General features: G+C 47.0%; 1 protein-coding gene across 1 annotated transcript in view; it reads right to left on the minus strand.

Annotated features, from left to right (window-relative positions):
* The window catches only part of KCNH4 (potassium voltage-gated channel subfamily H member 4), a 61828-nt gene extending 37195 nt beyond the window's left edge, over window positions 1-24633 (minus strand). Inside the window, exons 1-6 of the mRNA XM_061588403.1 lie at window positions 24558-24633; window positions 13093-13326; window positions 8781-8912; window positions 6490-6617; window positions 3431-3674; window positions 450-607 (exon numbers count right to left, since the gene is read on the minus strand). Coding sequence (XP_061444387.1) covers window positions 450-607; window positions 3431-3674; window positions 6490-6617; window positions 8781-8912; window positions 13093-13326; window positions 24558-24633 — 972 coding nt within the window. The remainder of the gene's footprint in view (window positions 1-449; window positions 608-3430; window positions 3675-6489; window positions 6618-8780; window positions 8913-13092; window positions 13327-24557) is intronic.
* Between the last annotated feature and the right edge of the window lie 598 nt (window positions 24634-25231).

Consider the following 25231-nt stretch of genomic DNA (forward strand, 5'->3'; position numbering starts at 1 on the left):
AGGTCTGTACTCCCCACAGGTAGGATAGACCTACCCTATAAAATTGTTGTAAGAATTGTTGAGATAATATACGTAAAGTGCTATAAAATATTGTTTTAAATGTTTTTTATTATATTAATAATGGAGTGCCCCCGGGCATGTGGAAAGTGATTTTCAGTCATTGCTCAGTAGCCAAGCTCATCGCCAGCTTATACATTAGGAATAATGGTGTGGGAAGCTTTTATTGTCATCATTTTCTGTGACACCTTATCATGTGCAAATCCCTTTATTGTAATGATCACACTCATCCTTGCAAGAACAGAGAGTACCTACTTCTGATCATGCATCTCAGAGGGTGGCATCTCCAGGTAGCCATCTCTTCTTAGTATGAAACTACTCGGCAGTCCCAGCCAAAAAGGACCAAGCATTCAACTCTTCTTGGAATCAGGCAGCTTTAAAGAGGCACTCACCACTGGGACATTGAAGGCATAGAGGAGGTCAAAGGGCAAGGCTGCAATCAAGTCCACAAAGAACCACGTAGCCACATAGTGGAGGCAGATCGAACGGGTATCATAGACCACCTGGCCTGACTGGCTGACGTACGTGGTCCGAAAGTTCAATATAATGTCTACCAGAAAGAAGAGGCAGTAAATTGACACAGTGCACACACATTTGCTTCTGGTCACCCCCCCCAACACCAGCAGTGCCAAGGCCACATATTATTCCACTTGAAGAAAGATGTGATGTGCAGAAAAAGACATGTGCAAGCCTCATGTGAAACCAAAAGTACAAGCTCTATTTTGCCCCTTAACACAAAGGTCCTACTAGATCAAACAAACCAGAGTGCTAACCGTTGGAAGTGCAACAGAAGAGATCACTCAGTTTGTATCTTAAGAGTTAAGTCAGCCAACCTAGGGGTAGGTGGAGGTGTTGCTTAGCAACCAGCCAGAGTAGCATGATCTTCACTGAGATAGTACTGTGTTCTGATTTGCTGTGTAGGTCTGAGGGAGTCTTCCCCATGTATGTTTGGTTGTATGTCTCCCTGCTACGTACAAGACCTGACCTAAGACAAAACCTCTGTTCCTTTCTGCTCAGATTGTACACTGTTTTTGTTCAGTTTGCTCAGTAAAGTGTTATCAGGACTTTTCCATCTGTGTATTTTAAGTGACTTTACTAATAACGTCTGGCCCCATGCTTTGCCTTCAATGGGCCCCTAGGAGCACGGCAAAGTGGAGATAGCCCTCTGGTGTTCTTTCTCCCTAGCATCTAGCAATCACAGTTTACACTGGACACATCAGAGTTTCCACACACAGCTATCTCAGCTAATCAACTCTGGACACACTACATACCTAAATCCATTTCACATCTGTTTAACCTTCTGCCACTCCTAATCAGGTCTCTTTGGAAACTTGCAGATTTGTGAAGGTGCCTGAGATTCTCTAACACAGCATTCTCAGTACCCTCATAAACTGAGTATACCCAGAATTCACTGGGGGAATCCAGGCATGTTTCGCAAATGATTAGTTGAGTTACATGTCTCCAATTTCCTTCTCGCAGTATTCAGTATAACTGAATGTATTTTACAGGCAGGGTGGGGGTGGAGGTGGGGAATGGGAAACTAGGGATGCCACTAAGTAGACCCGCAAGCCAGGGGATATCTGGCTTCTCATCTACCACCTTGAGGACGTATCTAAGGCTGCAGTACTATACACCAGGCAAGGGAACTCGTCCAAATGTTCCCAGACTCCCTATCCAGCGTGGGTAGTGGTCAGGGATGATGGGAGTTGTAGTCCAGCAATATCTGGAAAGCCAGAAGTGCTCCATCCCTGCTATATACACTTGCCTGGGAGTAAGCCCCATTTAATTCAAGGGGGACTTACTTCTGAATAGACATGATTGAAATTGCATTGCAATTGTTCTAAACTCAAGAACGACTGCATAATTTAGTAAAAACTGAGGGTTATTAAGAAGAAAACATGAAATTAAGCAACATTTTCTTTATATTACATGCTTTTTGCCGCCCTGGGCTCCTGCTGGGAGGAAGGGTGGGATATAAATCAAATAATAAATAAATAATACATAAATAAATTTTATTATATGAACTTTGACACCAGTGGTGTACTGGAGTGGGGACAGGCAGGGACAAAGGGCCATCACTAATTTTGCAGTCAGGCTTGGCACCAGCACGTTGCTGGATTAGGCCCTGGCCAGGGGCCCCGGAGGTTCACAGGATCCCTTGAGGGTCCTCTCCTTAGGGTAGGAGGGTACAGCCCACTCCGCAAACCATGGCAGCATCAGGTCATGTGACCCAACGCTGGTGTGAATCATGAAGTGGGAGCTCACAGGCACACACACACACCGTTACAGGCAGTGCAGGCTTAAATAAGCTTGCCTGTCTCACCGACCTGTTGAGTTAGCACATCAGTGCGTGCAGCACATGCCTGTCATCACTCAAGATGGAGGTGGGGGCATCCCTAACGGGTTGACACTCCCTCTGCCATCTTGGGTGATGGCAGGTGTGCACACACAGCGCACAGGGTGTGCTCACTGATGCCAGATGTAGGTGAGGCAGGTGGGTCTATATAAGTCCCTCTTGTATCGGGATGGGGCGTTGGGGAAAACAGCTCTGTGGGCCCAGCCAGGCTGGTGCTCAGGGGCCTAGTCATGTCTGGTGCCAGGCTTATTTACAGCAGGGATAATGACATCATTTCCTGGATGCTCTTTGCCAAACCTCTGCATGCAAAATAAATAAGCTTTTCTTAGAGTGACAGTGACACCCAAGAAATCAACTAAATGGAGGGTGACATTAGCGTGCATGTGTAAGGGTTGAGGGCCAGAGTGGCGTAGTGGTTGGAGTGTTGGACTAGGACTTGAGAGGCCAGAGTTCAAATCCTCAACCATGAAGCTCACTGGGTGACCTTGGGCCAGTCACTGTCTCTCAGCCTAACCTACCTCACAGTGTTGTTGTGAGGATAAAATGGGGAGGAGTAGAACCGTGTATAGCTGTATATAAAAACACACACACCATGGATGCAAACATAATAATTATAGTATAATAAAAAACCTGCCAAATTTATCTGGAAAATTTCCAAACTCCCTTCATTAGGCAAACCAAAATGTCACAAAATACTGAGCAAGCTTTTGAGTCTACCAGAACTCTTCATCAGGCCAGATGTTAAGTAAAGCAGGTGGGGAGGCAGAGTGAGAAAAAAACAAACTGCCATGGTGTTGAAGCCATAATATCCACATGGGTGAAAAGTTCCGTTTTTGTTGTATAGCTTTAGAATGGACATGGCTATGGGGGTTGCCATGAAGGGCACCTGTACTTCAGAATTTACCACTGCACCACTGTTTGACACCAATTTCACATCCCTGTCCAGATAGATGCCCCTATTGCCCACCATAGTTATACCAACCCCACCTGAAGGAAGCATCGTTTTGCTATCCTCACCAACAATGAAAAGCATCTCCACGACGATATCGCTGACGATGGTGCTGCGAGCAGCTGCCAAACTGTCCTCAGTGTCAGTGAAGCACACGTTGTATGGAACAGTCACAGCCACATAGAAAGTGGCCAGGAGGATGAGCCAGTCCCACAGGGCCTTGAAGAAGCTGTAGTGGAGGAGGATGAAGCGTGACTTCTGGACAGAGGCCACTTTGTACTCTGGCACTGAGGGCTTGTTTTCAAAGACGTTCTGAAGAGCATAGGAGACAAGACACTCTTTTAGCACCGGGCACCTTAGCTCTAGGGTGGCTGGGGAGCCTTTTTCAGCCCTAGGGATGCACTGCCTTTGCAGGCAACTCTCTGGGAGCTGCATGCCAGTGGTTGGCATGGCCAGAGGCAAAAAGTGGGCAGGGCCGGTGGCAAAAGTGGATGGAGCAAGAGATGTGACTCTTACTTTTGTAGAGTAGGCTACAGCCCAGCCTAACAAAAGCCAGGTTTTAATATGCACAAACACACACACGTCTCTCTCCATCTATCTCTCCATCCATGCAGGCCAAAAACATTATCACAGTTCAAGAACACATACCAGAGAAACAAAGCACTCAAGTAGGGCAGAGAGTGGAGGTGGTGAGGTCCGGATAGAGTTCTGAGGGCCAGATAGATAGGCATGGAGGGCAGCATTTGGTTCCCAGGCCTGAGGTTCCCCATCTCTGTCTTAGTGTCTCAGTGGACCCATGGGGCTAAGGCCCAACCTCATTTTAATGCAGCCCCAAATGCATACAGAAATTGTCCCATTCTTCTATCCCAATCAGAGTTCCTTCCTTCTTGTTAGTTTTCCTGGCTTTTTTAAGTCCCCCCTTCTCTTTCTATATAGTTTCAGAACAAATGGAAGGGGCAATATGTCATATAACTATAATATAATTTTTTCCTGGTTATATGAATTGGGGAAATGAAGTCCCACCCAAGCCGTCTGAGGACACATTCTGCCATATATGTGTATGTGTGCACATGACAGACTCCTGAGGTCATCTGGAAGCACTTCCAGATGACCTGTATACATCCTGGTTTATTTTCAGCAAGATGTTGGCTATTTAATGAGCCTCCAGTAAAATAGCAACTTTCACCACCTAAAAGCTTGGGGGAACAAATCAAACATCAGCTAGCACTTAAAACCAACAAAATCAGTGCCAGTTGAGTGTTCCTGCTGGGGAGAATATTCCATAACTATGGTGCCACTGTTGAAAAGGCCCTGTCCACAGGTAACCATCTCCTAAACTCCAAAGTTGAAAGGTACTCAGAGCAGGGCTCCTGATGAGAATCTTAATGAATGGGCAGCTTTAAATGGGAGCAGGAAGTCTTTCAGATAGGGTGGCCACATGCATCACCCAACAAGAGGGTACAGATTTGCATAACATTAGCATATGCTAATTTATAGGTACAGATGCAAATTTAGAAATATTTACTATAATGTAAATAAAAATACAATACATCTCTCCATAGTGGAGGAGACCATGACCACGTGACCTGGGAGCCTTGATCAGTCTGCAGTCCAGGTGCTAACTGCTGATGGGCAACTTCAAGGCCTCCTTGCTTTGTTTTCTGATGGTTCCTTATCTTTAAACCAGACTTGGAGTAGGCAGCCCTTCAAACAGACAGCTGTCCTCTGTAAAGTAGGGCACATGGCCAACAGAGGCAAGAAATGTATTGGACAATGATCTATGCGCCAGGAAGCTGCATGGTGCAATTCTCCTATGTGCAATCTAGGAACAAAACATGGCCATCAATTTACCTGCTCCAAAAAGAAAAGGAAAGAGAGCTCTGCCAAAAAAACAGGTGAGCAACTTCAGGCATACATGGCTCTGAGGCCTGAGGCTCCCCATCCCTGCTATGGCCAATCCAGTTCCTGAGCTGATGGGCTTCCTGATTGGTTGGAGCCTCTCTACTTCTTGCTATTGCGAACTCACTCACCACCCCACACCAACCCTTTTAAACAGGGGGTGGGGAGCCTCAGGCACAGGGGCCAAATGTAGCCCTCCAGGCCTCTCTCTCTGGCCCATGGAACTCTCCCCAGGGCACACCTTTCACTGCCCTTACTTCACACCCCAAATGTTTTTGCCTGGCTGGATTACGTCCTTGAACTCCAAGAATGCCTCTTGCTTGCCTGAATGGAGGACAGAGAGGGGTGGGTGAGCAGGTGTAGAAAAGCCGAGGGTACAAAGGTAAATTTTACATTAATTGCTCTGTCCGCTTTTGCCTCTGGCCCCTGCCCACCACTGGCATGCAGCCCCTGGAAGGTTGCCCAGAAGGTCACGTGGTCCTTGGATGTAAAGCGGGGGCTCCATCCCTGCTTGAAACACGCTAGCTCCCACAAAACTCCACAAGGCCCTGGATCAGAATGTGAGTAGTTCTAGCCTTGTTTTGCTCCCACGGGCTGTCCTTTGCAGCGATGAGTCTTGAGGGCACGCATCGGTTGGGTTGCTCTCCATGCTGGGTGGAACCACTGAGCTGCTTTCTAGGGAGCAGAGCTTGGAGCTGGAAGGTGACCCTCAGCAAAGGCCACAGCATTAATGGCCTTCAAAGCAACAGGCTTAATGCGATTAACACTGCAGCCGCTGGCCACTGCCCAGAAATCATATATGTGGGCTGCGCATCTCTGGGGCTTGCACTCTGCTAAGAAAGAGCATGTGAATGGCCCCACATCAGGATTAGAGTGAACCCACAGAACTGTCTTTAAAAGAAAATAAACCTCCAGGATGTGTCACTAGGTCCATGGCAGATGTTATCAACTGTAGGGGAACCTATGCAAACTATGATAGAGACACACACACTCCATGACCTTGGGTGTGTTATTCAGTCTCTTCCATGCACATCCATCCCTAAGAGGCTTCCAGTTCAGAATGGAACAATGACCTCTTAGGAGGAGGGTTTTTTGGGGGGTGGGGATGAGGATAAAGGTATATGAGTATAAGAATGCAAACAGTTGCAGAGTTGGGGAAATTATCGCTGAAGGGATCACCCAACAGCCCTCCCCTCCCTAAAGGGCAAAGCAAGCAGCACATCTTTACACTGTTCATCTTCATCTCCGTCTGTTCCTTCTTGGTGAATTGGCTGGCAAGATGGTGCAAGGCTGTGCGGCCTTGTTTCCTGGCTGCCCGCAGATGGGAGCTCCCAGCCTTCTTACAGCGGTGGTTTTCTGGAGAAAGAGAAAGAGGACAGTCATAGTTCTAATCTGTGGGAGAGTGGCTTGTTTTATGTAGGCATCCGTTGTTCCCCCATGGCTTTCCTTCTGGTACCCACCAGATATATTGCTGTTCCCAAGCTCCTCATCCCCCATCATAAAATGCTGACTTCAGAATCTGTATTTTTTATTTTTAATGGTGGTTGCCTCTTTGGAGCAAACTCTCCTAGCCACTGAGGTTTATTATAATAGAATTCCATGGCGGGTTCATGCAGGTATTAGCAATAGGATACTCATAAACAGGGCAGCTTTGGAAGTGAAGTGCAAGGTTGGTGCAACCAGAAGAAAAACTTTACAGAGGAATCTGTGGCAGAAGGATTTGTGTGGAATGAACAGGCTAACAACCCTTGCAAACTGGAGGATTCTAGGTGAGGTAGGCCAAAGGGATAATGTCTCACAAGCAGCATAATTTTGTATACTGGCATGAGCCAACCAGCAAGATAGTTGTCTATAGGTCTTAAGAATTACTTAAGAATTAGGTGGAACAACGTGGGTCCATCTAGTCTAATATGCTGTTAACAACATAAATATTTCCTAAAAGCTATTTTGGTCAAAGAACTACTCACCCCTATTATCTACAAATAGGACATCCATACATGTAGGACTACTAGGAGCTTTAATTTAAAAGACCAGCTGTTCTTCTAACACCATGGGGTGCATCTCAACTAATATCTACAGCATACATTTAAAGCACATTTAATGCATACTTAAAGTACATGGGTTTCCCAAAGGTTCCTGGGAAATGTAGTTTGTTAAGGGTGCTGGGAACTGTAGCTCTGTGAGGGGTAAACTACAGTCCCCAGCATACTTTGCTGGAAGCCACGTGCTTTAAATCTGCATTAAATGTGCTTTAAATGTATGATGTGGATGATGTTTGTCCAGCTTGCTCTTGAAGTTCTCCAGTGATGATGAAAATCCTCCTAGGGACCTCAACCAGCTTTCCAAAAGATTCTTCCATCACCCATTCAACCAAAGTCCTTTTTGACAAGAGGTACAATTTGGGATGCTTCAAGAAGTTGGTCTTTGTGAGTTCAGATATGAACTGACCTAAGCTAGAATCTTTCAGACTAATTTTGTAATGTAAGTGAATTTTCTTTAGTTTTTTTAAATTGCAGATTAATGTGGAACTGGGGCAGAACGGACTTACGGGTCAACACCAGTAAACATGGGAAACAGACTGATTCATCTATCCCTGAGTGCAATGCAGTGAAACATTTTACTGTGTCAGAAATGAATCGGAGGTAGAATATGGTAGTATAGTTGCACAGAGCGCCCACTCGTTCCAATAGGACAGGTGTGGCCAACATGTTGCCCTTTGGGTGTTGTTGGATTCCACTCCCATCAGCCCCAGCCAACATAGCCAATGGTCAGGGATGATGGGAATTGTGGTCCAACAACATCTGGAAGGTACCACATTGGTTACCCCTGCAGTGACACTTGTGAAAGAGAACATCCTGCTGGATTCTGCCAATGGAGCAGAACAGCCAGTCTCCAAGGTCTCTAAGGCAACCCTTCACAAAAGAGCTGCTTCTAGCCTTCTAGAACATAAGAAGAGCCTGCTGGACCAGGCCAGTGGCCCATCTAGCCCAGCATCCAGTTCTCACAGTGGCCCACCAGATGCCTCTGGGGAGCCAAAAAGCAGGACCAGAGTGCAGCAACACTTTCTCCACTTGCGATTCCCAGCAACTAGTATTCAGAGGTATCCTGCCTCCAACAGTGGAGGTAGAACACAGAGTAAGGGTGGGGAAACACAGCTCCCATCATCCCTGACCATTGGCCATGCAGCTGGACTGCAGAGAGCTAGACTTCAGCAACATTGGAAGGGCCACCGGTTATTGTTGAAAGGGGACGAGCATTTCCTGATGCAAGGATAGACTGCACCTTTCAATATGAGGGAATATATACAATATGCATGCACATTATGCATGCAGATCCCAGATGAAGCCTTGCAGAGTGGGGAGAGGCTGTCCAAAGCAGCTCAGGCCTCGAGACTGTTCGAAGGTCTTGTCCACTGTGTGGTTCTTCCACTGAATGCTGCCACCCATCATCTCCCTCTGTTATCCTGGATCTTGTTTCTTGAGCCTACCCTGTCTCCCCGCACCCCCAAGGCCTCCTCACCATCCTTCTTATCACTGGGGTGGCTCTTTCCATGGCTCTCAGTGATGTCCTTGAAGGAGAAGAGGAAAAGGACCACCTCGCCTTTCTCGTTCTTGATAGGTACAATGTCCAGCAAACACCAAAAGGCTGTTCCTGCACCAGGAGAGAGAGGAAAAGAGTCACATCACGGCTGCACCAAAGAGAAGAGGAAAAGGACAAACCACAACAAATCCTTGCTGTGCTCATCCACAGCTACCCCCTCCCCTCCTTCCTCAGGACCACCTGAAGCTTGAGGTCGAAACAACCCCAGGGAATCTCTTCTTGCAGTTTGCATGAAACCTGCCTTAAGGGCACCACTGTGCTCAAACTGTGCATGATCAGCTTGGAATTGTTCCACTTTTCAGATGCTTCTCCTTATGGGAAAAGCAGTCTGCACTTGCTCAAAGACGCTCTATCCTTAGAACAGGTTTTCAGGTTTCTTAATGGTGGAAAGGCACCCTGCACATGCTTAAGGGCACTGGCTAAAACAAATACGTCAACCCTATAGAAACCCTCCCATATTGGCTTGATCACAGCTGCTATGTTCTGACCCAAACTTTGACAGGCGTGGCAAAGATACATCAGGTGCCTAGGCATGAGTGAGTCTCCAGAGAGAGACCAGGGACTACATAGTGCAGAGGCAGCTAAAAAAAGCTGATGCTCAACCACAAGATGACGTCGAAAGAGAATCTATTAATTTCATGACACATTTGAACAAATGCTTCCAAGAGGTGACAGTAAATATCAATAGGCAAAAATGGAAGTTCACCATAAGAACAGCAATCCTGTTCTGGTAGATTAGAACAGCTTTCATAAGAAAACCGTCAGAGTGCAAGAGGGATAAAACTAGAAGCTACTAATAATATCAATTTTGTCAGTGCTATTCAAATCTGGTGTAGAATTGACCATACGTTTTTTACACTGATTTTGCTTTTTATCTACTGATATCCCTCTGATGAGAACTTTTGTTGAAACGTGTTGGGTGATTAATTTTTATTAATACATCCTTTGGCAGCTGCCTCAGAATTACCTCTTTTTGGGGGGCTATTTTAGGAGCTTTAAAAAATTATTGCTGTGGTAGGTAGGCCATATTTACCAAATACTGGAAGAGTAACCAGCGGATAAATAGGTAATAATAATGTTAATAATGATAATAATAATTTATTTCCCAGTGAGTGGTATTCACATTTTTTATAGAATGGTGGTTCTCTCACACTGATTCCGTCTTTTGGCATTTACTTTGGCGTCTACCCATAACACAGCCCTCGATGGATTTGCATGATGGTCTAGCTAGCCACTAGCGGCTAAGAAAGCTGTATTTATTGTCTGGTCATGGGCAGCTGATGACCTCATAGAACCCAGGTTTAAAAAGAGAAGCGCCATGAAAAACAACTCTCCATATCTCTATTTCCCCCTGCATTCCAAATGTGGCATACAGATGGAACAATCTTGGTACCTGAGAGATCTGGGAGGGCCAAATATGGAGGTAGCTTCAGAAGTTTGCCAAATCCAAGTTGTTTAGGGCTTTGTAATCTAAAAACAGCAACAGCCTGGCATCTTAAACTGAGTCCAGGAGAAAATGCTAATGGAACACTGGATGGAACACTAATGTAATGAGGAGTTTGGTGTCTCACTGGACACATATTATTTTCCATGGGCTGACAAAAAACAACAACAACCTAGGAATCCTGGGTTTATAGTCAGTTAAGTCCTACTCAGAGTAGATCCACTGAAATCAAGGAACCCAAGTTAGTCATGTCTATAAACTCCCATGTGTCTGAGTAGGACTAGCATTGAATACCACTCCTAGATTTCAGCATTACCTGCTATGTGTGTGTACTCTGCAGTTTAAGTCAATCACTTAATCAATCTGTACTGAAGAAACCCAAATTCTACTGCCTATGTAAATCACACAAATTAAGCTATTATAACTATTATGCCACCCTGGGCTCCTACTGGGAGGAAGGGCAGGATATGAATTGAATGAATGAATAAATAAATAACTATATTTAAGAACATAAGAAAACCCCTGCTGGATCAGGCAAGAGGTCCATCTGTTCCAGCATCCTGTTCTCACAGTGACTAACCAGATGCCTATGGGAAGCGTAAAGCAGGACCTGAGTGCAACGGCAGTTTCTCCACCCGTGATTCCTAGCAATTGGTATTCAGAGGGATACAAATATAGCCATTGGGGCTAGTAGCCACTGATAGCCTTATCCTCCATGAATTTGTCTAATTCTGTTTTGCTTGCTTTGATAATTCCTCCCCCAACCGCAGACCTATGGAAGCTGTCAAAGCCTCAACCCCTGGATGGAAATTGTGCTCAGCCCAACACTGGCACATTCTTTCAAGCCTGACTTTACAGCCTTAAGGAGTGGGGTGGGTGGGTGGGTCTTTTTTTTATAATAGACAACCTAACTTTCTCAGGATGCTTGGTTTTGTATCCCATATAAATTTCTACACATGACAGTTGTGGAATACACACAGACCTACCCAGACAGGCGGTCATCCTTCTACGTGTATTAGATAGCCAGGCATTCTACGGCTCCTGATCCCATCAAAAGTGTGCAGTCCAGAGTTCTGAACCAGATGAACACTGATTCTGTTCTGAAAGTATACTGCACTTGGCTCCCATCTAGTTATTATTAAACATTTTTCTGTCTGTAACACAGTGACCTCAAAGTGGTTTACTTAGAGCACTCAAGGCACTATTAATCATGAGGGTTTAAATTACAGCTTAAAATTACAGCAATAAAACAATTATAATCCACAATCCAATATTAAAAAGGGACCAGAACTGCAGTAACCTGTCATCAAAGGCTTGGGAAAAACAAAAGTGTCTTCACCATGCAGCAATATTCCAACATTATCCAAGCCATCCACGCCTCTAGGATGGGGGGAGCCACATGCCAATGGCAGGCTGGGCAAGAGGCCAAAGTGAGCTGAGCAATACTTGTCAATTGTACCTTTGCACAGTACTAGTTCCCACCAGGGGTGTAGTCATCCAAGGTCTCAGGAGGTCTTAGACCTTTTACTTTTTTAGGAGCAAGGTCCCTATGTCTCCAGCTTCCTATGAGCCAATTGGCATGAAAGTGGGGCATGTTGGCCACTGAGAAGAGTCTTCTAACATGCTTCCTTGTCCTTTCCTGCTGACTGGAGCCAATCAGAGTGAGAAGAGGTGAGTCAGACACTGAGAAGATTCTTAGCTACTGAAAACATTCTCCCCTTTCATGCCGATTAGCTCCTAGGGACGCCAGTTGTTGTGGGAGAAGGCATTAACAAGAATAGCGAAGCAGAAAACACTATTCAAACCTATTAGGTTATATAATCTTAGAAGGGGTGTGGCTGTGACTATCATGAAGGGACCCTGCACTTCTGAATTTGCCACTATACCACTGGTTCCTACACACACACACCCATCTCTATCCTTCATCCAGGCAAGTAGGTAGCATTATCAGTGCTCAGGAACACATTCCAGCCTGGCGAAAACAGCCAAGGAGGATGCAAAGCAAGGCTGGTGAGGGGTGTGGCTTGGGAGAGTCCTGAGGAGCAGATCAGAGAGGCTTAGAGAGCCGCATTTGGCCCTTGGGCCTGAGGTTCCTCATCCCTGCTCTTGGGGAAGGGAGTTCCATAACTGGGTTGCAACTAGGGAAAAGGGCCTGCTTCAGGTCCCTGTGCAATGATCTACGCTCATCTGTCGGACTGTAAGCAAGCTCCCCCGCCCCCTGGTCAGTCTCGGAGTTCAGACTGGTTGGTATGCAAAGAGGTGCAAATGCCTAGGCCCCAAGCTGTTGTGAAGGGCTTTATATGCTTCTTCAGGCTTGGTTTATTGGTTTTTCCTTTGTAACAATGCAAATGACAAGCATGAACAAGAAAGGAAAAACAGAGCAGCAAAACACATCAATTCATAACACCATTGAGAAAATCAGACAAATATTTTAAAAAGAGAGAAAAGAAAGAATAAACAAATAAATAAATCAGAGTGAGAAGGGGTCAGATAGGGAAAGAGAAGGGATGGGAAAGAATAAGCTCTGGCAGAGCCCATATGCAGTGGCAGCTGGTGGCTCCATGTCAGAGGGGCAATAGAATCCACTCCAGGTTTCAGTCCAAACTGAGCATGTTGGACAGCTCCTTAAAAGCTTTGACTAAAACCCGAAACGTATTCCATTGCTCCACCGACATGGAGTCACACACACACACACACACTGACCACATGGCAGGGCCCTGAATCGACCCCAGTAATATCTAGGCAGCCAGTGCTGCCCAAAGTAGGAGAGAATCCTCCCAAACTCACCACCCTTCTTGTAGAAGCAGACCTCGGTCTGGTACTCTTGCTTTCCCTCCAGCACTTTCTCAATGCGCTGCAGAATGGCTTCGCAGGTCTCGCTGCCATAGAGGAAGCGGCAGCTGCAGTTCTTCTGCATGACTTCTGTCCGGGCAAAACCAGTGAGGTCGCAGAATCCGTCAGAGCAGTAGACAATGGGGAAGCCGCGATGCACCTGAGCGTTGGCCAGGAGGAAGTTGCTATCTGTGAAGAGTGTAGGACCCTGAGTTATTACACCAGCCGGGAAGAGGGGAGGAATCCAGATGCTGGTTTCGAAGTTTTTATAGCCTAAACCAGCCTTTGCCAAGCTAGCCCCTTCCAGCTGTTTTGGACTACAACTCCCATCAGCCAGCTATCCATGCTGGCTGGGGCTGCCAGGAGTTGTCAAAAACAGCTGGAGATCACCCAGTTTGGCAAGGGCAAAGGTTTCTTGCAGCTGCTGTTGACTTTGCATCTCCAACTCTCCTTTAAGCAAGCGCCTTGAGTGTCTCATCAGGAGCCAGACCCCTTCTGTGAAGTAACAGATGCAGCAGACAAACAATAGGGTTTTATTCCCTGAGAGCTGAAGGTAGTTTGAGACTGCTGCTCCCAAAGCCTACACTTATTCCACTTTTGCCCCTAGGCAAACAGGTTTGTCAGCTTTTGATACTGTTTCAAGCCTTGCAAAATCTGTTTGACTAGCGGAGACAATTCTATAAAATAAATACTTGTATATACGGCAAGAGTGAGGAATCTGTGGCTCTCCAGATGCTGCTCGACTACAGCTCCCTATCACCCTTAGCTATTGGCCATGCTGGTTGGGGCTGATGGGCATTGTAGTTCAAGAGAGTCAGAGAGTCCCCATCCGTGATATATGCATAGGGAGTGAAGCCTCTCTCAAACCATGATCAATCCTTTTAAGAACAATTGCCTGTCCCCAACCTCATATTACGTAGCATTACATAAGCAAGAAAAGCACCTCTGTGCCACTACAACCTGCTCCCCACAAAGTTAACAATAAAGAGCAGAACTTTCCAGGGTGCATGACAGGCCTTCTATACCCCACTTCTCTTTCTAAAATTAAGCTAAAATAAGCACTGCCCTGCATCTCCCTTGATAACGTTTTGACAATGCAGTCCATTCTGACCCTAGCAATGTCCACATGTCACATTCAACAAGTATACAATGTGTGTACCTGCATACACAAATAGCTGAGCTGTACAAGTTTGTCATGTGTAACATTCAATGTGTGCACCACCTGTATGCCTCTGCACACAACAGCCGAGCTGTGCAAATCAACAACTCTCCTACAAACACTTGCACATAGGTACCGACAGCTTGTACCTGCGTTCGGTTTAGCATGCGGACAAGCCTTTTTTTGCACAGGCAGCTGTACACAGGTACAGACAACATGTAGAAAGATACAAGATAACGTATGAACATCCCCTTTATTCATGCTCATTACGACACTCCTGAAGCATCACTAAATCTCATGTCAAGACACCCTGCATGGTGCCAACCATGCAGTTGCACTGCAAGCCTCTTTCCAGAGGAACTCTCTTGCCTATTAAGATCAGGGACACAAGACTAAGCTCCTGCTTTGCGTTTCCCCATTACAAGGTTAGAATCAGGGCTGTTTTTTTTATGACACCTACCTAGTGGAAGGAACTCCCTGCCTAGGGAGGCTTCTGTGTGCGTTTCTGTCTCTGGAGGCCCTTTGAGGGCCTGCTAGATCTCTTTTGTTTACACTGGCCATTTCGTCTCTCTGCTGTTTCACAGTGTTGAGGTCCAGGCCCAGTACCAGCATGCAGGACTCTCGGGCAGCTGCCACGGCCAGAGCACCTCAGCAGGGCCCACTGCTGACAGCTGCCCTGGGTTCTCTTTTTAAAACACCCTTCTAATCACTGCAGAGCAGCTGCTGTTTAAATTTCCCACAATGTCTTGGAAGGACATTGTGTCAGAGGCACTGTGGGAAATTTAAATGGCATTGTTCCCAGGCTGCTATTGCCACACACACCACTGCTACTGCCATCCACTGCCAAGGAATCCCACCCTTGGGGCCACCAGTGGAGGGGACTTTGCTGAGAGCCCTGCAGACCTGAAGCTGGCCCTGTTGAGCACTTTAACATTTTAGCTGATGACTATGTGAAACGGCTGGGGGAGGTCATCCAGTTTGGGAATGTGCAGAATCAAGAAAATGACCAGTCCCATGGAACACAATCAAGTGGGAAGTTCTCCTGCACTGCTGTGAGATTGCTTTCTGAGAAAATAGCAGTTTCTTGGGGTGGGGAGCCTCATGGCAGAGCTGCCTCTAGTCCTCCTTCATGACTCCCCATTCCATCCCCATGAAGTGACACTTTGCCCACAGAAGGAGCATGCACCTCCCTCCTCCTAATCAAATCACTCTGGATCTCGGAGCTGACTGTGCAGTTTGCTTTCCAGAGACTCAGCAGCTGCCAGGGCCAAACACACACCTGTCCCCTGGGGTGACTGTGGTGGACGGGGGAAGCTGACTTGATCCCTGTCATAAGCCTTGAAGAGAAACTGGGATAATGAGAAAGCTCATGTTATTATGCGATCAAGGGGGTGGGGGAGGTTCTGGCAGGATACTTTTTCTGCTTAAAGTGCAGGTTAAATGTTAAGGCTCTGGGGGGAAACCTGCCAAAGGGGAAGCTGCAGTGCTTAGTCAGGCAAATGTGCATCTATTTTGAATAACATATACTTTGCATCTGGAGCAAGATACTACACAAAGAACTGTGTCTCCCTCCCTCCACTAAATGGGACTTCTGCTCAACTGCACACATGCGCTCACACACCTTGTTTCTGAGAACTCTCCAAGCATTGTTCACTTGTTCTGATGTATCTTTTGGCAGCCTTAGGAGCTAGAAACTTGCTTTTTAAAGAAATGAAAGAGAATGGTGTGGTATGATTGCAGATGTACGGAACACACACAGCCCTATCCAAGAGACAGCAGCAGAAGAGTTGGAAGATAAAAAGGGAGAGCAAGAGGATGAGATGAAGGGAGGCAAAGGGGGGGGTGCCACAGCTGGGTCACCTGGCTATGGGATAAGACAGAAGCCCATCAAAAGTATCCCTAGTAAAAGACTCTGTCTAGTCCTAACCCACACCCTTGGAATTTGTACTGCTGCCAAAATTGTAACATTTTTCTGAGACTGCCGCAGACCAGAGCTTTCTGGGGTGCTCCTGAAAAAGGAAGAGTTATCAGCCCCTGCTTGGCACAGTCTGTTTTTGCTCTGTTGTTGCATGGCTTGCCCAGTCCTTGTCCAAGGGGTTTCTGACAGAGGATACAGTAGTTGCAGCATTCCCCCTTCCAACCAGCTATCCTTGTTTGATTAGATCTTTTGAGCAGTGTTGATCAGGATGTTGCCACCTTGCTGCTTGGCAAAACACCAAGGCAGTCAGATGGCCTTCAGTGCAGTAGGTGCCAAATCGGACATTTGGGAAATGGATTTCCCCTTCACAAGGTCAAAGTGTTACCCCCAAATGGAATCCGTGTCCTCAGAAAGAGCCAGGAATCTTGCCATAGCATGATGCCCAACCAATGCATAAGATGGTATTTTTCCACTCCTGATCAATCCTTGTCACTGAGGTGCTGCATATATACCTACGAAGCAAATCACTCCCTTGATTTGATTCCAGATGCATAGCAGGCAGTTTTGCACTGTTCACTTCATGGTCATGGGCTCCTTTTGGGAGGGAGGGCATGCTATAAATTTAATAAATAAATAAATAAAATGTCATTGAAGCTTCTGTAGAATAACTTCCTAGTTGATTGTGTAATATAATACTATCTCTGTGTGTGCGCACATGTGTGTGTGTAGAGCAAAGGATTTTGATTTTATGCATTAGACATTAAAATGTCTTGAACCTGCTCAGAGCTGAAGGACCTCTGGAACCAGTGGCATTTGCGGAATAATGTTTAATGTTCTTATCACTTTAATGGAACAATCTAGTCCTGCTACCATCACAGCAGGGCTTAGTTTGACCAAGATTCACCTCTGCACCCTGTTTTCTATACTGGTTCTCAGCCTTGGGACATGGAATCTTTGTTTATTAAAAATGTATATACTGTCAACTCATATAAAATATCAAGGTGGTATACAAAAATAGATGCAAGTATAATTAAACATAAAATATCATAAAAGCAATAAAAATAATCATTATAAATGTCTGGCTGATCATAAAAAAGTTTAAACAACTGAACAGGCCTGTTGGCATTAAAATGTCTATAAGTGATACCCGAAAGGCAATAGTGAGGATCCCTGCCGAATCTCTGCTAAAAGCATATTCCACAGCACAGGACCAGTGACACTAAACGCCCAACGTCTGGTTGAAGCCAGTCAGGCATCTGTAAAATGAGGGGCAACAAACAGAATTCTTCCTGATTATCTCATTGATCGAGCTGGGATATAAGAGCTCAGGCAATGCTTTAGGATACCTAGACCCAAGCTGTTTAGGGCTTGTGTATCAACACAAGAGCCTTGAATCTGGCCCGGTAGCATATGGGCAGCCAGAGATGATGTTTTAGCAGACGGGTTACATGTTGTTGGCCATCTGCCCCCATCAGCAGTCTAGCCACTGCATACCACAATACAGATGGCTCTGCCTCTATATGTGTGCCGAGTACCTTCTCCTCCTTACTGAACATCCACAACCAAACTTCAGATCTGAGGGCTGGGGAGTGTATGACTTACAGGCATGCTTGAGCCTTAAGATCTTTTTCATAATTGACCAGAATTGCATTTGAAGAGAAGGGGATAATTACCCAATTGATCATGACTTCAGTTTGTGGCCTTTTCTCCAGAGCTGGCTTGAGAGCTCTCTCATCACCCTACCCAACCCAATTGTTCAACTCTCGGTCACCTCAGGTCACAGCTTGGATTAGCTTGGGAGAGGTGAATGTGTGTGTGTGTGTGTGTGTGTGTGTGTGTGTGTGTGAGAGAGAGAGAGAGAGAGAGAGAGAGAGAGAGAGAGAGAGAGAGAGTTTGCATCTGTAGCTAAATCCAGTTTTTGGCTTCTAGGATGTAGGATTAGGGGGCTGCTTAAATAGATGTGTATTAAAATGTGCACTCTCCATGGTCCTGAGCAGATCTCTCTCCAGGCTGAGAGGCTGGCTGGCTGGCACTAAATCCTGTAAGCTGCACAGCCCAAGAGGACACAAATGAACTTCTAGATGGAGCATCAGCAAAGAGAAGCTCTGAAGAGGAGCCTCCCAGCAGACTAGAAGTATGATTTGGAAGCAGTCCAAAAGTTATTTTATCAGTGTGGATCTATTCAAATCCCAGTTCCTTATTCAGACTGTATTTTAAGCTCTGAGTTTACTAAAGAACTAGGAATAACAAATAAAGAAGCCAAATTCAGCCTAGTCAGGGGCATGATATATTAGTACTACCACCTCTTAAAACCAAGCCCCTCCACATTCTGTAGTTGTGATAGAAAACCTGTGACCCTCCAGATGTTGTTGGACTCCAGCTCCCATCAGCCCCAGCCAGCATAGCCAATGGTCAGGGATAATGGAAGCTTTGATTTGGCAATATCTAGAAGGCAACAGGTTCCCCACCTCTGCACGAAAGTGATGTGCTTCACATACCTTTTTTTGTTTAATTTTAGAAACTACATAGCAGCAACAAAATAAACAGAAACAACAACAAAAAACCCCCAAAGCAGAGAGTGTCTACAAGAAATCACACAAATCTAAAATATGCATGCAAAAACACAATTAATGATTTAATCAATGCCATTTCGTAACACTAAAATGAAATTATTTGAATTCCTTTGGAGGAAGGGACTGGATAGAAATTTAATAAATGAATAAATAGTAGTCAGTTGATCTAATAGCAAAGACATGGACTAGGCATTGCTGAGTTAAGAGATTCAGTAAATGGTACCCGACTTATGGGTACCCTATGAATAGGTTTTTCATGGTAAGCGGTATTCAGAGGGGGTTTACCATTGCCTCCCTCTGAGGTTAGTCCTCTCTACCTGGCTTGTCCTGCTCAGCTTGCCACAGCTGCACAAGCCAGCCCCTTCCTTGTCTGCAACTGCCAGCTGGGGGGCAACTGGGCTCCTTGGGACTATGCAGCTTGCCCACGGCTGCACAGGTGGCAGGGCACGTAACACCTGAGACACTCACTGTGGGGGTGATCTTTAGCTGGCCCTTGACACCCAGGAGACACGAGCGGGGATTTGAACTCAGAGACTCTGGACTCCCAGCCAGGCTCTCCTCTCCACTGTGCTATACCAGCTGTCTGGTACCCAATTAGTTATTACATGTTCCCCATTTTTGGTCATGTTGCATATATCATTGGCAGCAGTCATGGCTCAGGTGTTTCCCAAAGTGTGGGTTTAGTCCCCACTGAGGTTGCTGAAAGGGAGGAGTGGGCATATGAGCTCACAAGTGCTTGGGATCCCTTTAACAGCAGACTGCAGATTAAGCATTGAGAGAAAGGGGGAGAGGGGCCCCATGATACAGGGGGATAGATTTAGAACAGGGGTGAAGAACCTTTTTCAGTCTGAAGGCTGCATCCCCTTGCGGCTGTTCTTCAGGAGGGGGATGTATGCCAGCGGGTCAGAGCCAATGCAAGACGTGGTTGGGACACCTCACACCCCCTCTCTCATACACGCACACATCCACATACAAGCATGCATATACATCCACACATAACATTCACACACTCCCATTCTTACACATAACACACAACCATTAATTCTCTCTCTTCCTCTCATCATTTTAGAAGCTTGCGGGACCCACAATGAAATTTCTTTTTGCCCTCCTTAACTTTACTTAGATTTATTTTATTTTATTCACACATATATTTCACACTTCCTTCAAAGAACTCAGAGCAGCTTTTTGTTTACACTCCTGTGATTCTGTTATCTTTCCATTCAGTGTGATGAAGGCTTCTGTGAAATTCAAAAGCTTGCATACTCTCACACCCACCTAGATATCGCTAATAAATAATGTCATTTACCTCCTTTGCATTGGGACTCCCATGCTTTCTACTAGCTACTGAACTATCTAAAACAGACAGAGCTTGCGAAGAACAGGGCTGAGATTTAGGCAGCTGGTCTCCAAAACACAGGGTTGGATATGAGCATATGAGGTTGCTCTGATGGAGATAATCCATCTTTGGCCATTCATGTGGGAGGCAAGGAAGGATGTGAATTGAAAATCCAAAGCAATAGAGCCGAAGGATGAATGAGCTTTGCAAGCAATGGGGAATTGTGGCTCTGCAAATTTGATGTTAATCTGCCAGTTAAAAGCTTCCTGTAACATGATCCCTGAGAGGGTTCCCTGATTATAGCTGAAGAGTGAACTCTGGAGTGACTTTCTGCATCTTTTGCTGTAACCATTGGACATTGCAGCTTGCATATGTTGGTGATGAAAATTGGGATTCCTGGTTCCCAACCTCCCTTTTTCTACCCCACTAAACACCCATCCCCTCTTGGAAGAGGAAGGAACCCAGGAGTCCTGACTCCCAAGACATGCTTGCTTCCAAAATTAACTTTGGCTAACCTTACCCCACTCCTTCCTCCAAAGCTCAAGTCTGTGGGAAATGGCTGCAGTTACTTGATGAATGTGGGAAGGCATGTTGTACATGCTCAGGAGTGCTCTTGATCATTGCTTTCTGTGGTCCATGGGCTGGGAGGGCTACCTTTCAAAACAAGCTTGCAGGAGCCCCGACCCGTCCCAATCTCCACTATCTTCAATCTATTTACCTATCATTCTCACTCACCCCTGAACCCATTTTCAATCCCAAGGCTTTGCCCAAGAGTAAGTGTGACACAAAATAGACAGATATCTTTGAGCATGTTCAGAGTACTTTCTCTCCCCATAGAGGAATCACCATTAACCCACAGAAATCTGAGATTCTGGACTAAGGATCTTCCAGAGAGAGAGGATGAGATTTCAGAAGCAGCATAGGCCTTGGCACCCTCTATTTTTCGAAACCGATCTAATCGGCTGCTTCTAGTAAACACTTATCATCTGAAAGGAGTGTTGAACTGGAGAGAGGATTTGGCTCAGAGCGCCTTTGCAAGGACGTGAGAAGCCCCAGTCAGTCAAAGCCCCTTACAATGAGTTCGGGAGCTGTCCAAAGTCCTGATTTAGCGCTCTTACCCCCAAGAGCAACCCGGAATCCATTAACAGCATGACTCGCCTAAAAAACCCTCTGGATAACTAAAGGGACTCACAAATACGATTTCAAAATCCACATTCAGGCTTCTTTTTTTAAGCCAAAGAGGCCAACCAAAATGTTACAAAATAGTATGGAAGCGAAATGCCTGTTCCCAGCCTTAGGAGAACGATATTAGGATTAATCCAGTTTTACATCATTGGGGGCATAGATAGAATTGGAGGAGGGAAAGTACTTTTCTCCTTTCTTTCCCTCTTCCTCAAAAGTTCCGCAAAAAAGCCTCTTCTCACCTATTTGCACCAGCTCCCCTGAAGAATGAAGGGAGCGCTGGCAATGGAAGGCGGGGTGGAGGGAAAGGGCCACATTCATTATGAAAGCTTCTCCCAGACATTCCCAAAGGGAAATGCTAAATTAGTTTTCATTGATCTTTCTGGAAGCATTTAAAGCCTCCTCCCCACCTCCACCCTCAGAATCCTCTTAAGAGAAAATCCTCGAGCCACAATATGGCATTTTAGTGGTTGTTGGGTTCTTTAAAATACACACATACACGATTACTACACCTTCTGTCCCCACCCATGGATCCTTTCCCTTTTCACCAGGAGGGCTAAGCTGGGAGAGAGGGGGGGGGGAGAGAGAGAGAGAGAGAGAGAGAGAGAGAGAGAGAGAGTGCTGGAACCAACACCCCAACAGTAGTACAGTTTAGGTAATTTTAGAGTCGGGTCTGGATGGCCTGTTGCCTCTGCTACTCTTTATATGGTAAAATGACCCTGCTGCGTTTGGGGACCCTCCGACTACTCATTCTGCTGAGTGAAGCTCTGGACCTCTGTCCCAAAGTTCTGCCCTGACGGTATCCAGCCCCGGATCCTTCCTTGAAAGCCAGGACAAAGTCAATACTGTACATTAAAATAGGAAACAACATTAGCACTTCAAGCAGGTGCAGACTGCATTTCATATAGGAATGCGTGTACAGGCCTCCCTCACACACACGCTCCAAGCATATGTCTCAGATGAAGATGCAGACCTTTCCCACCAATGGGTTTGAGTTCAGCACCAAACTCTACCCCCCCACACTTTCCTTTCCTTTCCTACAATCAACCACTACTGCTTCAGGGCTCGATTTTGCTTGGGAAGTCTCCCTTTTAACCCCAGATGTAAGGGAATTAGCAGCATGTTTTCTCACTGGTGAGAGTGAAAAGGCACTCTGCATGTGGACAGAGGCACTACTTGGCATGTTAGCATATCTTCCTTCTGACCAAGCCTGGTGCTTTATTTCTAAAAAATGAGAAATGTTGGGGACTCAACATGGCCTGAATGCCCAGTCCCTTAATTCTACACAGAAGGGTGGGCATGCTGTGGTTGTTTGGTAATGGGTGGGAAATGCTCTCTGGAGGGCTCAGAAGGGTTCATTTTTATGGTTTCATAGGTTTGGTCATCCTGGCTTCCCAAAGCACATCTGCCTGGGGCCAGGTGAGTCCTGGTACCTACAGTGGTGTGGTTGGGTAATTTAAAACTCTGTACTTACTGGTCCTTGGCGGCCCCTGATTTTGATGGCAATCCATCACTGCTATGTTTGGGGGCCCTTCCATTCATTGTGCTGAGCAGGGCCCTGGACTTCTGCCCCCAAATCTTACCCTGACAGCACCACTTAACCTGGTAGCCATGATACTCACTGGGTGACCTTGGACCAGTCACACATACTTTCAACCTAACCTACCTCACAGAGTTGTTATGAGGATACAATGAGAAGCCCACATACATCATCCTGAGCTCCTTGGAAGAAGGGTGGGATAAAAATGTAATAAAGGAATAAACGTACTCAAACTGAAGCCAGGTGTTGCCCAAGGAGGTCCTCTCCTCAAAGCGAACAAGAGAGTGCACGGCTGTTTTTTAGTGGGGTTTGTGCAAGAGAACGCCTTGGAGTTAGATTTGCCTACAACCCCCCCATGCCCTTAAAAACACCCAAAATGACCTAGCCTCAGGAAGATCAAGAAGGGGAAGATTTTCCAAGCCTCACAAAGACACTTTGTCAAAAAACTGTCTAAAAAGAAGCAATGCATGTAAATCATGCTCCCCTTCTTTACAGTCCTGATCTCCTCCTCACTATCGCTGATTTACCATCAGTTTACACAAATGCAAACAAGAGAGGTCCCTGACCCCAGGACCTTACAATCTAAATGTTACATAGCAGGGGAAAGAATGAAGAAAGGAGAAGGGAGGGGGAAGAGAAGCAAGGATAACAAAGTAACTTTCAATCCCAAATGGGAGAGAAAATTTAATTAAATCACATATTGGCGAGAGAAAGCCCCTCTGCACATGCTCAGAATAACCCCGCTCTAGATACCTGTTCTGCCTTTTTTAGATTCCAAAGAGGGCCCTAAGGGGAACGCTTACGAAAAGGAGAGGGTGGACCCCTCCCCATGCCTGCCTAGCCTACAAAGACTCCTTTTCAGCTGTCGTACCCCGTTCCAGCCCCTGTTCACACGTGCACGCAAAGAGAGCCTGACCGGGACTGTCAAGTTCGACTGATTTCCTTGACTAACTCCTAAGGCAGCAGGTGATGGCTGACAAAGGGCCAGAATTGGTGGCGCAGCTAAGCCTCAAAGGGTGAGAAAGAGGGCGGCCAACAATAGAAGAGACACAAGCGGGGAGGGGGGAGGTCCCCTTTAAAAAAAAAGAGTTTCTCAGGCCCCAGGCGAATGGGATCTGGAAGCGGGAGAGAGACGGGTGGGTGCCGTCGGCGGAAAGACAAAGAGAGCCTCCCTTTGTTAACTCTAGGGACGCGACGAGGGTGGGTGCGGACGGTCACAACACAAAGCGGATCCCGGGCGGCGCAGCATGGGGGGAGGGCGGCGGCGGAGAGGCAGGGAGGTGAAGGAGGGCGCCCTTATTGTTCTGGACTTGGGGCACATAGTCCTGAATCTACACACAGCCACACACGGGATTTCGGGCTGCTCCCCCGTCCCGTCGGCAGAAAGAGAAACCAGGCGGAAGGGCAGAGGAAGAGGGAGGGCATCCCATGCGACCCCTTTCCGCGAAGTCTCCCCCAAAAGCCGCGCCAACTCCAGAGTCAAACGCCCATCCCCGGAGCGTCGGGGCGCCTCCGTCCGAAGTGGAGCTTAACTTTTGTGCCGAGGAGAATGAAGGGAGAGACGGCGACTTGCCCGAGGAGGGAAGCGTCCCCTTCCGTGACTTTGCGCCGCTCAGCCCGACGGAACTCGGCGGGCATTCGCGCCCTCGAAGGCACGCTGCCCGCTCCCTCGGAGCCAAGACCCCCCCCCGGGCGTCCCAGAGGCGACTTACGTGTCCCATCGAACCTGTTGGCGATGTTGTCCAGAAAGGTGTTCTGCGGCGCCAGCAAGCCTTTCATCACCGGCATGGCGGCGGCACCATCGGCGCCCCCCGGCGCCCCCGCGGGAAGGGTGAGCGCGCGCGCGCGTGTGTATGTATGGCGAGGGGGGGAGTGTCTAGGCGTCGCCGCGGGGGGGCGGCTCGGGCACGGGGACGCGCGGCATCCTGGCCGGGGCTAGCGCAAGGCGAGCGGCCAGGCGAGGCACTCGCTGGAGCCTCCCTCGCCTCTAAACCCAGCCGTTCAATTAGCATTGAGCGGGCTGAGGAGAGGGGAGGGATCCAGAGGGATCCCGCCCAGAGGCCAGATCGCAGAGCTCGGCCCTACTCTCTCGCTCTCTCTTTCACGCACAGTCACACTCAACACACTCAAGGCGCCTGACAAGCTCCCCCAGTGTTCACCCTGCACAGCCCGAAGCCTCGCGCAAGGGACGCGTAAAAGGCGGTGGGGAGACGTACGCGCCCCCTTACAATCCTGCAGGCTAAGCTACGGACGCCACACACACACACACAAATGGAAGCACTTTCTTTCCTTGCCCTGAATCGCCCCCTCCCTGGGGTAGTTTACAAAAGCAAAAAGATGCGTTAATAAAACATAACAAGCAGCATACCAAAAGAGGAGAATGCAC

Source organism: Rhineura floridana, chromosome 11 (genome assembly GCF_030035675.1).
Source record: "Rhineura floridana isolate rRhiFlo1 chromosome 11, rRhiFlo1.hap2, whole genome shotgun sequence".
NCBI classification, from domain to species: domain Eukaryota; kingdom Metazoa; phylum Chordata; class Lepidosauria; order Squamata; family Rhineuridae; genus Rhineura; species Rhineura floridana.